Consider the following 13,966-nt stretch of genomic DNA (forward strand, 5'->3'; position numbering starts at 1 on the left):
CACGCAGGTGTCTGACACTCCGGATCTAGTCAAAAACCCATCTAGAGCCCCGTTTTTCTCACTCCGTCTCTTCCCCTTCCTCTCTATCTGGATAGTCTGAGACCGATGTCGCCGCTACACCAACCACTTTGCCGTCCAGACATTGCCGGACCTCCGCCACCCCCTGGATGTAGACCAAACACATGTCTCGAAGCCAAGGTGTCTGGACTAGAGTACTTGAGAGAACCAACTGCCGAAGACACCGCACGACTCATGGCACTGTCGGAAGTCAGAGGGTAGCTAGGTATGCTCGGATCCTTGGATTACATGCACTGCATGGCAATGAAAGAATTTCCCATATGCTCTAAAGGGCAATATCAGGACCATTGCAAGAAGCCCATCATGATTCTTGAAGCAGTTGCATCACAAGACCTCTGGATATGACACTCTTTCTTTGGGATTTTCAGGTCTCACAATGACATTAATGTGCCACATCCGTCTCCATTGTTTGCGAGGTTGTGTGCAGGAGAAGCTCTTCCATGTAACTATAGTACTATATACCATCGATGGTCATGACTGCAACATGAGCTATTATCTTTGTGATGGTATCAATTCTTCATGGGCGACCTCCGTCAGGACCATCTATGATTCAAGGGGCGAGAAAAGATCTAATTTTTCCCAAAGAAAAGGAGTCGGAAAGGATGATGAGAGGGCATTTAGAGTGCTCGAGCTCATTTTGCAGTTGTTCGAGGACCTGCAAAAATATGGGATACAGAGACGTTGTGGGAGGTGATGGCAGTTTGTGTCATACACAACATTATTGTGGCGGATGAGGGTGACGGAGTTCGCCACGGTTTGGAATTTGAGCGCATGAGTGATCCTATCCAACTTTTAGATCAAAATCCGACAAAGTTTGATGATTTTATCCAAATGCATCGGCAAATTCACTATAGAACAATTCATGAGCAGCTTCAGAATGATCTAGTTTGCATATTTGTGGACGCTTCAAAGGAAAAAATTAAAAAATGTGTCTGAACAATGAACTTTAGATTTGAACTATTTTATTGAATTTGAATTTATTTTGTATCGAAATATTTGCATAATATGATTATGAGAAAAGGATGATATTTATCTTTCAAGTGCTTAGATAGGCGGTTTGGAGAAAGTAAACATGGGTCAAAACAGTGTTGGAGATGACGTAACCCTCAGAAATCCCCATCGCCTCTCCACTTCCTCTTCCTCTTCCTCCCTTGCTCACTCACCAAGCATTCCAGGCCCCAGAAGCATCAAGACCCAAGAATTCACGCAGCCCGGTCCACCGTCGAGGGTTTTCTGGCCAGCCGGCCATGGCCGGATGCTGACGGTTCTCCTGGGAGGAAGCTCGGCTTCAAAATCTGGCGACAGCAGCTCGCTAGGGTGCCACGCAATTCCACCCCTGCTCCACCTCCACAAGATCTACAGGTAAACGATCAACGAGCTCATAATTTTCACTCCGAGGTGCCAGTTGATGCAGCGAAGGGTCCGTCCATGCCTGATCTTCGTCGGGTTCTGTTTTTCAGCGGCCAGAGCCGGCGCTCCCCACCTGTTCGGCGTAATGCCTAAGGAGCAAGCAACGGTCTCCCGCCGTTGGAAGGCGGCGCCCGAGGCGCGTGGCGGCGAGGGGATCGACGCGCTGCCGGGCGAGGTCCTGCAGCACGTACTGTCCTTCTTGCCGGTGGCGGAGGCCGTGCAGACCTGCGTGCTGGCTCGGCGCTGGCGCGACCTCTGGAAGTCCATGCCGGTCCTGCGCATCACCTGCGAGGGCAGGATTCTGAACCGGCGGGGCGTCAGGAGGCTCAACAAGTTTGTGAACCATCTGCTGCTCCTCCGTGACCGCAGCGCGCCCCTGCATGCGTGTGAGATAGAGCTCAGCACTTTCCATAGCCAGGATGAACCGCAGGTCAACTTATGGATCCGGCATGCTCTCTTGTGCCAAGCTCGAGTCCTCAGTGTTCATTTAGGCCGTGATAACAATAGCTTCGAGCTGCTGGAGGACCTGCCTCTCGTCTCTCTGCACTTGACGAGGTTGGAGCTTTGCAACGTAGTGTTAAATGATAGCATTCTGTATTTTTCGAGCTGCCCAGCGCTGGAAGAACTGTGGATGAGGGGTTGCTACGTCCAAGCTGATATGATCATGTCCCAGTCCCTAAAACGCCTGACCATCCTTGACTGCATATTTTATCCAAATGAACGGACTCGGATTTCTGTCCCAAGTCTAGTTACACTGGAATTAATTGAGTGCTGGGGGAGGACTCCTTTGCTTGAAAGCATGCCATCATTAGTAACAGGATCTATTAAGCTTGCCGACTGTGATGATTGTTGTGGTAAAGAAGCTGGTGGTTCGTGTGTCGATGTTACCTGTGAAAATTGCAGTTCCATTGATGATGACACTGGAGATTGTGTGCTTCTCAATGGTTTGTCAGAGGCTAAAAGCTTGGAGTTGATAGCTGAACCTTGTGTGGTATGTTTGCATCTACTTCTTTTCTCAGCTTTCATTGTTATTTGTGAACCCTGATACATTATGTCTCTTACATTATATCATCATTTGACATCTGTGAAGTAACCGCTATGCAAGTGGTTTGCTTGCACCTGTACATTATATGGATTTAATTTCCCGTGACTGTATTCATATTTTGTATTGTATTACTTCTGAAACTGCAAGCACAGGTTTAATGTTTGTATTGGAATAAATCTGTCAAATCTATTTTTATATGGCCAATTATACATATTCACATTGAGAAATATTATGTACAATTTTATATGTTATGCAAGGAGGTAAAAGCAAACTTATAAAATCTGATATGGGTTACAAGCCTCTTTTCGCTTTGGCCAAATCAGATTTTGCTTTTCAATACTTGTGGGAGCTTCATTTACTTCAGTAGCATCACACCTTGTACTTAAAAAAAAAATCTTGAGATATTCTTACCCATTTGCATTTTCTGTAGTTTATCCTCAAAAGAGATTTGATGTGGTGCCCTACCTTTAGCAAGTTAAAAACCTTGTTACTCAATGATTGGTGTATGAAGGCCAATCTTGGTGCACTCATGTGCTTTCTCCAACATACACCTGTTCTCGAGAAGCTTACCATCCAGCTTTGTCAGGTATATACTTCGTAAATCTGATATATGTTCCAATTTAGGTTATCATGCATGATTTAATGTAGTATTTTTGCTCCATACACATACAGGCACCCAGCAGTCGGATGGGGACTGAAGGAAGCTACAATCTGACGGGACAACCGTTTGTTTTATCTAACAAGCTTAAGGTACTTGAAATCAAGTGTGAGAACATTGATGAGAGGGTTCACAGAATTTTAACGTTCTTGAGTACCTATAGCATACATGTTGAGCAAATCAATATCCAGCAGAGTATTGGATCTTCTGAAGGTTAGTAGGTTCTTGACGCTCGTACCATCTAGGCCCCAATTGCACTTCTATTGATTAGTAACTAGGGGCAGGGTCGCGCCCGTGGCGCGCCTCTTGAGATGCTCCTCTGCACTTATAGGCTGTCTACTGACTTTATTGTCCCTGCTTTAATCAAATAGATACTAACCAAAATAAACACTGGACAATAGTTTCATGTGAGTATGTTAAAAGAATAGAAGCCACACTCTTTATATTGATCTGATCATACCATAGGAGGTCAAGAATTTGGCAAGTCAATAATACACATACGAATAACAATATGCCATTTCATAACAAATAAGGTCCTTGCACCCATGTAAATCTCATGCTGCAACAGCCGCCAAGATTCCGACGTGTTGAGCTTCTGCGCGTTCACGATGGCCGAGATGATGCCGGGGAAGGCTTTGGTACCCCACCAGTCGTCCTGGTCCGACGAGGCATAAATCTGCCGAAGGAGAAAAACCATTACTGTGGTTAGTTTCAGACTAACTTCGGAGTTCAGACAACTACAGTACTATGTAACAAGCCTGCAGCTTTGATGCTCATCATATGTTTGGACCACGGTCTCCCTCCGAGCCACTCTTGGTTGGTGAAGGCTCGCTCCGCCATCGTCCATCGGTCGTTGATCTCTTTGACTTTCAGCATGCGTACCCTCGTGTTATGGCCCTTCTTTTGTGCTTGCAACATCTGTTGTCATGAGGACGGCAGATAGTCCATGTTTCAAGTAATTGTTGGAGCTACTTCTACATGCCACACTTAACGATAATTTCATGAAAAAAATGTGTGTACCAATCAATAAGAAGCGAGTCTATCATGAATTCATGATTCTGTTTCAGTTTCCTTGATGAAACTGAATTAGGGGATTACCCTGTGTGTCTATCTCAGTTGCCAGAAGAGAAAATACCTCCAGTTCAGACACGTAGGGGACATAATTGAAGGGAATGATCTCATCATCTGCAAGTCTCAGTAAAATGGGTTAGTCAGCGCTATAGTGAACTTTCTGAATTTGAAAAGATAGCTCGCTCAGTACATACTACATGTCTGTGGAACAAAGGGTCTCCAAACTGCTCCATCCAATCAAAATCATCGTATAGCGAGTGGTAGACAGGGTATTCTGAAACTGCAAGAGCAACAATATTTACGGCAGATGCTAGAGGAATAATAATAAAGCGAGCAGTAAATATATGGTTTGATAGTCCACTGTTCTGTTTTTCTAAATGAATCAGAACAATACTATAGAAAGGGAGCACGGATTTTCAGGCTTATACACCACCAAAAGCGTTTCACTTACATAATCCATAAGAGATGTCAAGTGAAGGGACTCCAATGTGCTCGACAAAAGCTGCAAAATCTGTTCCTGCACCGGCCACTCTTGCAGTATGAAAATAGGAGCTTAATACTTCAGTATGTTTCAATCAAATGAAGCTCTCATGATCGCTCATTTGTGCCATGTAGTCATACAAGGTATGAGACGGATCATCAGGATCGGGTACCTTCAATGAAGGAAAAAAAAGGATCAAATAATTAAATAAATTTGGAATCTATGTAGACAAGTCTCTAATATGTACTCAATGCTGCTCATGAAGTTTAAATTCTATGCTTATAAAGGCTTTAGGTGCAGAACTAAAATACCATTCTGCTTGCTTCATTGATTAATTCATAGTTGTCGTGTTGCACGGGGCATAAGACTTCCAGGCCCAAACATTGACATGTCTACATTCAGATAAGCAACACCTCTTGAAGCAAGCATATCCATGTCCTCCTCGGTCCATTCCGTAGACCCTATCCGAGGCATTGGAATTTTCAACGCTTTAGAGCTTACACTTGCGGATGAGAAAGCATCTGAGAGCATGCGAGCAAGAACATACCAGCGCAAACTCTTCTGCATCCCAATTGCAGACGATGATTGTTCGCCTTGGCCTCCATCCTTTATTTTCTAGCTTGGACAGCCTCCCTGCTATCTACAAACAAAGATAGGGTATTGGCATTATCCTCAATTTATCAAAGATGCCTTGCATTCAGAACAGCTTAGTATTCGGTAAGGTTGATTACCTCGAGCATAGTTGCTGTTCTGCTGTTGGGATCGACTGCCTCAAATGTTTTTAGTACATTTTTTCATATGCTGGCTACAGAAAGCGAATATAACCAATGTACCAGCAGACTTTCAACAGAACAAGTACATCACGATTGTTTGGTTGCAACTGATTTACCTCGTTTTGTGTTTGCCGTTTCGTGAGCTTATGCCGTACAGATTGATCAGCATCATTTATAACAATTTCTCGTGCTATAAGCTCAGCCACTAGTTTTGCCTGAGGCAACAACACAGAGATAGTAAATATGAATACTTAGTCCCAATAATACATAGGCTAGCTTGCTCATATGGGGGGTAGGGACTGTATCATGGAGCACAGACCTGACTTAGTTTCTGAATTGCAGCAGCAGCAGCAGCAGCACTCTGAAGCACCGGTGGAACGAGCGATGGCGGCAGGATATGCAGTAGTGCCACGGAATTGAAAGATGGGCAGTCTCGCCGCCGCAGCCGCGGCGACCAAATCCTCTGCAGGTTGATCCCACTTCCTCTCTTTTACAGAAAAAAAGACGGAAACATCGGGCCTAGCATTCCTTTTTCGCAGATCAATCCACCATTAGAGGATAAGAGCGTTGATCTCACTTCCTCTTTTTTACAGAAACAAAGACGGAAAAAATCGGCCCTAGCATTCCTTTTTCGCAGACCAATCCGCAATTATAGAGGACAAAAGCGAGCGGGGAAGGAGGGGAGGTGGGGAGGGGCGCACCAGATCGACCATCTTGATGAGGCCCTCCAGGCCAGAGTTGTTCTTGACGTTCAGGAGGTGGAAGTTGCTGCAGCGGGCGAGGTGGGGCGGGGGTGGGTCGACGAGGCGGCGGATCTTGTAGCAGTAGACGTCGACGGCGAGGACGGAGTCCGGGGTCTCGGCCATGAGGTGCTCGCAGATGAATCCACCGCCCCGCTCATGCAGATGGTGAGAGGCGCTACGAGCACACCGTCCAGATCCAACCTGTCGTCGCTGGCGGGCGCCGGCCTCGGCAGCGACATGGTCCTGGCGGTCGAGCGGGCGAGCCGATCCAGTCAAAGGAGAGAGATCTTTGGAGAGGGAAAAAGAGGTTGTGTGCTCGAGAGAGAAGGTGCGTGTGGCTCGAGGGGCACGAAGGAACGAGGGAAAAAGAGGTTTCTTTTTTCATCGATGAAACTCGCCAACCCCTTCTGTCTACGTGGACGTCGCGAGGAGGCGCCCTTTGCGCCACTGTTAAAGGGTTGTACTAGAACGATCATGTTGAGGTTACAGGGCCCAAGGATTTTCCTCAGGAACCCAGAGCTGGACCTTCTCAAGCGCGAACTCCGCGTGTGTTGCCCTCGCAGAATGCTCAGTTGAGGAGCATGGCTGAGCAGATTGTAGTCAGGCAGGAGCAGATCGAAGTTGAGCAACAACAGATCCTAGCGCATCTGGGGCAGATCCAAGTTGAACAATTGTTACGGCATATCTCTCTCAAGGTAGTTTTGGTGATTGATGACAACATGTTTGCGGACTAATCTTGTGCTTTGAATAATTCACAGATTCTTCCCTGGTACGAGACGCCTTCTTCCCTTGAAGTGTATTTCAAGACGGTGTAGCTCTTTTGTTTTTTTTCTCGGTGGACTAGTTGCGTAGAGGGCACCGTACTATCAAGAGGGGATCCGCTGGGGTTTTGCATGGATAAAATCATCACATACACATCAGCTTCTCACCCTCCGAGCATCCTTTCCATTGAAGAGATCTCTCCTCTCTCTTCCTTGTCCTGTCTGGGTCAAAGCGGTAGTACCGCGCACCCAGCGGTAGTACCGCTGAGAAACCACAAGCGGCAGTACCGCTCCGCAGCGGTAGTACCGCCCGTGGCTCCTCAGCAGTAGTACCGCTGGGGGCCTGGCACCTCCGCCTTGTCCTCAGCTCCTTTGAGAGATTTCTTCTCTCTCTCGCGCCCCAGCGGTAGTACCGCACTGCCTGCGGTACTACGGCCGAAGGGTCACAAGCGGCAGTACCGCTCCACAGCGGTACTACCGCCCTTGACCCCACTGCTGAAGTACCGCTGGGCAGTCTGGTTCCTACCGCCTCGATTCGAGAGGTCTTTTTCTCGTGTCGGGTTTTGCGGCACTAGTCACGGTTGTAGTGGCAGTAGTACCGTTCCAGGAGCGGTAGTATCGCCCTACCACCGCGGTAGTACCGCATTTGGGTCCGTTCCCTACTAGTCTCCTCAGCGCGGCAGTACCGGTGGCTGGCGCGGCAGTACTGTTGTCTTGGCGGTAGTACCGCTCCCTTTCAGCGGTAGTACCGCCCTGTGCGGGGCTGGTTGGTGGGGGGCAACGGGATTGTTGCCCCCACTATAAAAAGGAGTCCCCTTCTTTCTTCCCACCTACCTCTTACTCCCCCAAACTCCATTAAATACTTCAAGCTTCATTTTCGCCCGATCTATCTCTCTAGCCAATCAAATTTGTTGATTTGCTCGGGAGTGGTTGAGAAGGCTCCGATCTACACTTCCACCTAGGGATTTTCGATTCCCCCACTCATCCCTAGCGGATCTTGTTACTCTTGGGTGTTTGAGCACCTTAGACGGTTGAGGTCACCTCGAAGCCATATTCCATTGTGGTGAAGCTTCGTGGTCTTGTTGGGAGCCTTCGATTAAGTTGTGGAGATTGTCCCAACCTTGTTTGTAAAGGTTCGGTCGCCGCCTTCAAGGGCACCAATAGTGGAATCACGGCATCTCGCATTGTGTGAGGGCGTGAGGAGAATACGGTGGCCCTAGTGGCTTCTTGGGGAGCATTGTGCCTCCACACCACTCCAACGAAGACGTACTTTCCCTCAAAAGGAAGGAACTTCGGTAACACATCCTCGTCTTCACCGGATCCATTCTTGGTTATCTCTTACCTTTACTTGTGCAAACTCTTTAGTGTTTCTACCCTTACTTGCTTGTATGCTTGTTGTTATTGCATCATATAGGTTGCTCACCTAGTTGCACATCTAGACAACCTGTTTTGATGCAAAGTTTAATTTGGTAAAGAAAAGCCAAAAAATTGGTAGTTGCCTATTCACCCCCCCTCTAGTCAACCATATCGATCCTTTCAATTGGTATCAGAGCCTCGTCTCTTTATTAAGGGCTTTATCGTCCAAAGAGTATGGTTGATACCGTAGACGGTGTGGAGGAACACTCCGATGTGAATCCGATCTCGTCTACAGGAGATGGGGGAACTTCGGTCTCTCGTGAGGAGTTCAATGTGGCCTTGGAGACATTGAAAACCTCCATGACGACCGAAGTTGAAAGCATGTTTACTAAATTTCTTGAGGGGCTTAAACTATCCACCGCACCGTTGAAAGTGGGTGATCCCGCCAACAAGGTGTCGGATGCTATCCCCGACAAGGGGGAAGCTAGTAGTGAAAAGACTCCTTCTTCTAGTGGCAAGAATGGCACCGACATCTTTGCCCATGTGGAACCACCACTTGTTTATGGTGGACCGGTTCCTTCCACTCATTTGAATCATGCCGGTCCTCCCCCTAAGATTGTGAAAAACGAGGATTTTGATTCTTGGGTTTACCACTTTAAACGTCATTTAAATCATGTGAACACTAACCTTTGGAGAATCATTGAAGAAGGTTTCTATCCACACGATCCAAGCAACTTCACTCCTCGAGAAGCCGCAGACAATCAATTCAATGAGAATGCTCTCTTCATCATTCAAGATGCAATTCCACCCGAAGACTTACTTCATCTTCGTCCCTTCGCCTTGGCCAAAGATGCATGGCATTGTGTCGTGTCTCTCTACCGGGGACGCGCAAGCATTCAACGCTCCAACTATGAAGTGGTACAAGATGAGGCCAATGAGTTTGTAATGAAGGAAGATGAAGAACCTCGTGAGCTTTATTGGAGAGTAACCAAACTCGCGGTCTCACTACGAGATCACGGGAGCAAGGACACGGATGACAATTGGATCAAGCGCAAATTCCTCAAGGCAATGATGCCCTACCACAAGGCCATGTCCTCCGTCATTCGTCAAAGACCGGACTTCCACACTTTGACCTCAAGCGAAGTGTTGGATGAGTTTGTGGCCATGAACATTTTGGACGAGACCGCCGACAATGCGGTGCTCCGTTCTTAATGGGCAAAGAAGCCTAACCTTGCATTGAAGGCCAAGCTCACCGTGGAAGAAGAAGAGGAAGAAGAGGAGAGCAACCCCGAAGATACGAAGTATGCATATCATGAACACATGTGTAACGCCCCGAGACCGATGTGCCAGGTGTCGTCCAGTTATTCGCGGTTGTTGCATTGTCATTGCTTGCGTGTCATGCATTGCATATCATGTCATCATGTGCATTTCATTTGCATACGTGTTCGTCTCGTGCATCCGAGCATTTTCCTCGTTGTCCGTTTTGCATTCCGGCGCTCCGTTCTCCTCCGGTGTCCCTTTCTACCTTTCTTTCGTGTGTGGTGATTAAACATTTCCGGATTGGACCGACACATGCCAAGCGGCCTTGGTTTAATACCGGTAGACCGCTTGTCAAGTTTCGTACCATTTGGACTTCGTTTGATACTCCAATGGTTAACCGAGGGACCGTAAAGGCCTCGTGTGTGTTGCAGCGCAACACCCTTCCAATTTGGCCCAAAACCCTCCTAAACCTCCTCCATCATCTCGGTCGTTCGATCACGATCGCGTGGCCGAAAACCGCACCTCATTTGGACTCTCCTAGCTCCCTCTACCTATATATATATGGCCATCCCCGAAATTTTCGCGGATGAACCCTAGCCTCCCTCTTCCTCGCGCCGCCGAACATGTCCGCCCGGCGACCGGACGTGTCCGCCCTCACCCTCAGCCAATCCGGCCTCGCCACCTCACCCCGCCGCCCTCTCTCTCCTCCAGCCCCGCCGCCGGCCCGCGCGGCTCGGATCATGCCCGCGGGGCCCATATCCTCGTGCCGCCGCCCGGGAGACGCCGCCGCCTTCGTCCGAGCTCCTCCTGCCCGCTCCGCGTCGCCTCTCCAACAACCGCCGCCGCCGCCGCCATGCTCGAGCACCGCCACCGCGCCGACGCCTCGCCTTCTTCCCGCGGGCGCCGCCCTTCGCCGGCGTGGCCCCGCCGCCGCGGGCCTCCTCCACGGCGCCCCGGCCGGCCGGACTTGGCCATCCCCGCCGCCGCACGCCTACTCCGGCGCCCTGCTCCGGCGAGCCCGGTCCCACCTCGATCCGCGTGCGATCTGGATCTCAGATCCAAACATCTCTAGGGTTGACTTTTTCCGTAAGTCCCCGAGATTTCCATGTTTCATATGCCCATCTTCATCGTGCCGTAATTTTGCATCCGTAGCTCCGATTCATGCATATAGCATATCAAAATGTTTGTCTCAGAGAGCACATTATTTCATCTCATTGCATCATTGTCATTTGAGTTCATCTTGATGCCCGAAATGCTGTTGGAAGTATGCTAGTTGAGATAATTGTCAGATCTGCTGCTCCATTTAGATATTTGTCATTTTTGCCATGATTATTGTGTGCATGTTATGCCCATGAGCTCTACATATGTTTTGTTATAGGTTTTGCCATCTTTTCAGTGGTGCCATCCATGTATTTTTGTGATGTGTGTGGCGACTAACACAAGCTTGCAAAGTGGTGCACTTGTTAATGCTGATTTCAGGGACTTAGCATTTCCACTAAATCTTTGGTCTGTTTATCTCATTATGCCATATGTTCATGTTGTTTTCTAGTGATTCGTGCCTCTTTTGAGGATGATCAGTAAGGATGTTTTGTTAATCTTGTAGTGCTCTATCCATCCATGTCTTTGTTTGCAATTATGGAGCACCCTAGCTTGAGTCAATCGAGCTCCACTTTTGTCATTTCGTGAATCTGGGCAGATTGTCTACTTGTTAGCGATTTTGCCGATGATGTTGTAGTTGATCCGTGCATGCTATGTTATTGTTCTTGCCATGTCTAGCTTGTATTTTGTGTATTCTTGATGGGTGTATGCTTAGATTGTCATGACATGCTCTGTAGTGAGTGCATCGAGCTCGTAAACATGCCTACTTAATATCTGTTTCAGCATTCTCCAGTTTTCACTAAGTCTGAGAACTGATTATGCTTTTGACATGTTCACATGCTTGCAAATGCATTTTCTGACCCTTTTGGCTCAATGTCACTAAGGGACTTTTGTTAAGCTCTTTGAGTAGCTCTATGCCATGCTTTACTTTTCCATGTTCAGGTCCTGTATCATATAGTTTTCATGCTCCGAAGTGTGCTACCCGATCTGAAATTCCAGACAAGTGTTAATTTCACTAAGTCTGAGATCTGTTTACCGTTTTCTCTTTTGCCATGCTTGTTTGAACCTGTTAATGGATGAATTGGCCGTAGCTCAGTGTTCATCTTTTGTTAAGCATCATGAATGGATCCCTGCCATGTATTTTGCTGCCATGTTTGAGTGCTGTAGTATGTTTATCTCGTTGCATTTAGTTGGCCACTTGCTGTAAATTGCAGACCGTTGCCATATTTGAATTGCTTGCCATTTCCAAACCGTGACTCCGATTCCGGCGTTCTTTATATCGTTTTCAAGCGATTTCATCTCACCTTTCCAGTGGCACACTTGGATTTCCAAGTTGAGGCCAGGTTCATTCATCTCTTGTCAAATCATGCATATGCATCGCATGCCGCATCCCGCATATCATATCATGTTCATGTGTTGGTTGTTTACTATGTTGTGTGCTTCTTTCCGGTGTTTGCTTCTTCGGGTTGGTTCCGATAACGTCGCATTTGTGAGGATTCGTTCAACTACGTCCGTTTGTCTTCTTCATGGACTCATTCTTCTTCCTTGCGGGATTTCAGGCAAGATGACCATACCCTCGAAATCACTTCTATCTTTGCTTGCTAGTTGCTCGCTCTTTTGCTATGCCTATGCTGCGATACCTACCATTTGTTTATCATCCCTCCCATATTGTTGAACCAAGCCTCTAACCCACCTTGTCCTAGCAATCCGTTGTTTGGCTATGTTACCGCTTTGCTCAGCCCCTCTTATAGCGTTGTTAGTTGCAGGGGAAGATTGAAGTTTGTTCCCTGTTGGAACATGGAGATGTTGTTCCTTGTTGGAACATGTTTACTTGTTGGGATATCACAATATCTCTTATTTTAATTAATGCATCTATATACTTGGTAAAGGGTGGAAGGCTCGGCCTTATGCCTGGTGTTTTGTTCCACTCTTGCCGCCCTAGTTTCCATCATATCGGTGTTATGTTCCCGGATTTTGCGTTCCTTACGCGGTTGGGTTATAATGGGAACCCCTTGATAGTTCGCCTTGAATAAAGCTTTTCCAGCAATGCCCAACCTTGGTTTTACCATTCGCCACCTAGCCTTTTCTTTCCCTTGGGTCGGTCAGCCCGAGGGTCATCTTATTTAACCCCCCCCCCCCGGGCCAGTGCTCCTCTGAGTGTTGGTCCGACCGAGTAGACTGCGGGGCCACCTCGGGGCAACTTGAGGTTTGGTTTTACTCGTAGGATGTCTCATCTGAGTGTGCCCTGAGAACGAGATATGTGCAGCTCCTATCAGGATTTGTCGGCACATTCGCGCGGTGTTGCTGGATTTGTTTTAACTTGTCGAAGTGTCTTGTAGAACCGGGATACCGAGCCTGATCGGAATGTCTCGGGAGAAGGTATATTCCTTCGTTGACCGTGAGAGCTTGTCATGGGCTAAGTTGGGACCCCCTGCAGGGATTTGAACTTTCAAAAGCCGTGCCCGCGGTTATGGGCAGATGGGAATTTGTTAACGTCCGGTTGTAGAAAACCTGAAGTCGACCTTAATTAAAATACATCAACCGCGTGTGTAACCGTGATGGTCTCTTTTCGGCGGAGTCCGGGAAGTGAACACGGTGTTGGAGTTATGCTTGACGTAGGTTGTTCTAGGATCACTTCTTGATCATAGATTTCTCGAACGTGCTTTGCCTTCTCTTCTCGCTCTCATTTGCGTATGTTAGCCACCATATATGCTAGTCGCTTGCTGCAGCTCCACATATTTACCTTGCCTTACCTATAAGCTTAAATAGTCTTGATCGCGAGGGTGCGAGATTGCTGAGTCCCCTGACTCACAAATTACTTCAAAACCTAGTTTGCAGGTGCCGATGTTACCGAGCAGGTGACGCAACCAAGCTCAAGGAGGAGCTCGATGAAGATCTTGTCCTTTGTGTTGTTTCGTTCTAGTTGATCAGTAGTGGAGCCCAGTTGGGGTCGATCGGGGACCTTGTCGTTTTTGGGGTTCTTCTTTTATTTTGGTTTCATAGTCGGGCCTTGATTGTATTTGGATGATGTAATGCTTTATTCATGTAATTGTGTGAAGTGGCGATTGTAAGCCAACTATGTATCTCTTTCCCTTATGTATTACATGGGTTGTGTGAAGATTATCTCACTTGCGACATTGCTTTCAATGCGGTTATGCCTCTAAGTCGTGCTTCGACACGTGGGAGATATAGCTGTTGGGTTTCGTAGTAATTTCAAAAAATTTCCTACGCA

The 13,966-nt window shown here is 47.5% G+C and overlaps 1 protein-coding gene and 1 long non-coding RNA gene across 7 annotated transcripts; one reads left to right on the top strand and one right to left on the bottom strand.

The window, feature by feature from the left end:
• The first annotated feature begins 1,160 nt into the window (after window positions 1–1,160).
• LOC123086634 (F-box/LRR-repeat protein At3g26922) lies at window positions 1,161–7,031 on the top strand. Of its 6 annotated transcripts, none has more exons than XM_044508400.1 (5): window positions 1,161–1,440; window positions 1,539–2,479; window positions 2,964–3,119; window positions 3,206–3,404; window positions 6,769–7,031. In XM_044508400.1, exons 2-5 carry the CDS (start codon window positions 1,574–1,576, stop codon window positions 6,846–6,848), a joined length of 1,341 nt encoding a protein of 446 aa, XP_044364335.1. In that variant the 5' UTR covers window positions 1,161–1,440; window positions 1,539–1,573; the 3' UTR covers window positions 6,849–7,031. The 6 variants fall into 6 exon arrangements, with proteins under 6 accessions (XP_044364335.1, XP_044364338.1, XP_044364336.1 ...); XM_044508403.1 differs by lacking the exon at window positions 6,769–7,031 and adding an exon at window positions 3,760–5,985; XM_044508401.1 differs by lacking the exon at window positions 6,769–7,031 and adding an exon at window positions 5,859–5,985.
• Window positions 3,606–6,493, bottom strand: LOC123086635 (uncharacterized). The gene is made up of 7 exons (XR_006441025.1): window positions 6,218–6,493; window positions 5,836–6,044; window positions 5,475–5,731; window positions 5,291–5,383; window positions 5,055–5,204; window positions 4,714–4,915; window positions 3,606–4,542 (listed from the first exon to the last, which is right to left on the bottom strand). It is a non-coding gene; the product is annotated as an uncharacterized lncRNA (long non-coding RNA).
• Window positions 7,032–13,966: the final 6,935 nt, after the last annotated feature.

Source organism: Triticum aestivum, chromosome 4A (assembly GCF_018294505.1).
Source record: "Triticum aestivum cultivar Chinese Spring chromosome 4A, IWGSC CS RefSeq v2.1, whole genome shotgun sequence".
NCBI classification, from domain to species: domain Eukaryota; kingdom Viridiplantae; phylum Streptophyta; class Magnoliopsida; order Poales; family Poaceae; genus Triticum; species Triticum aestivum.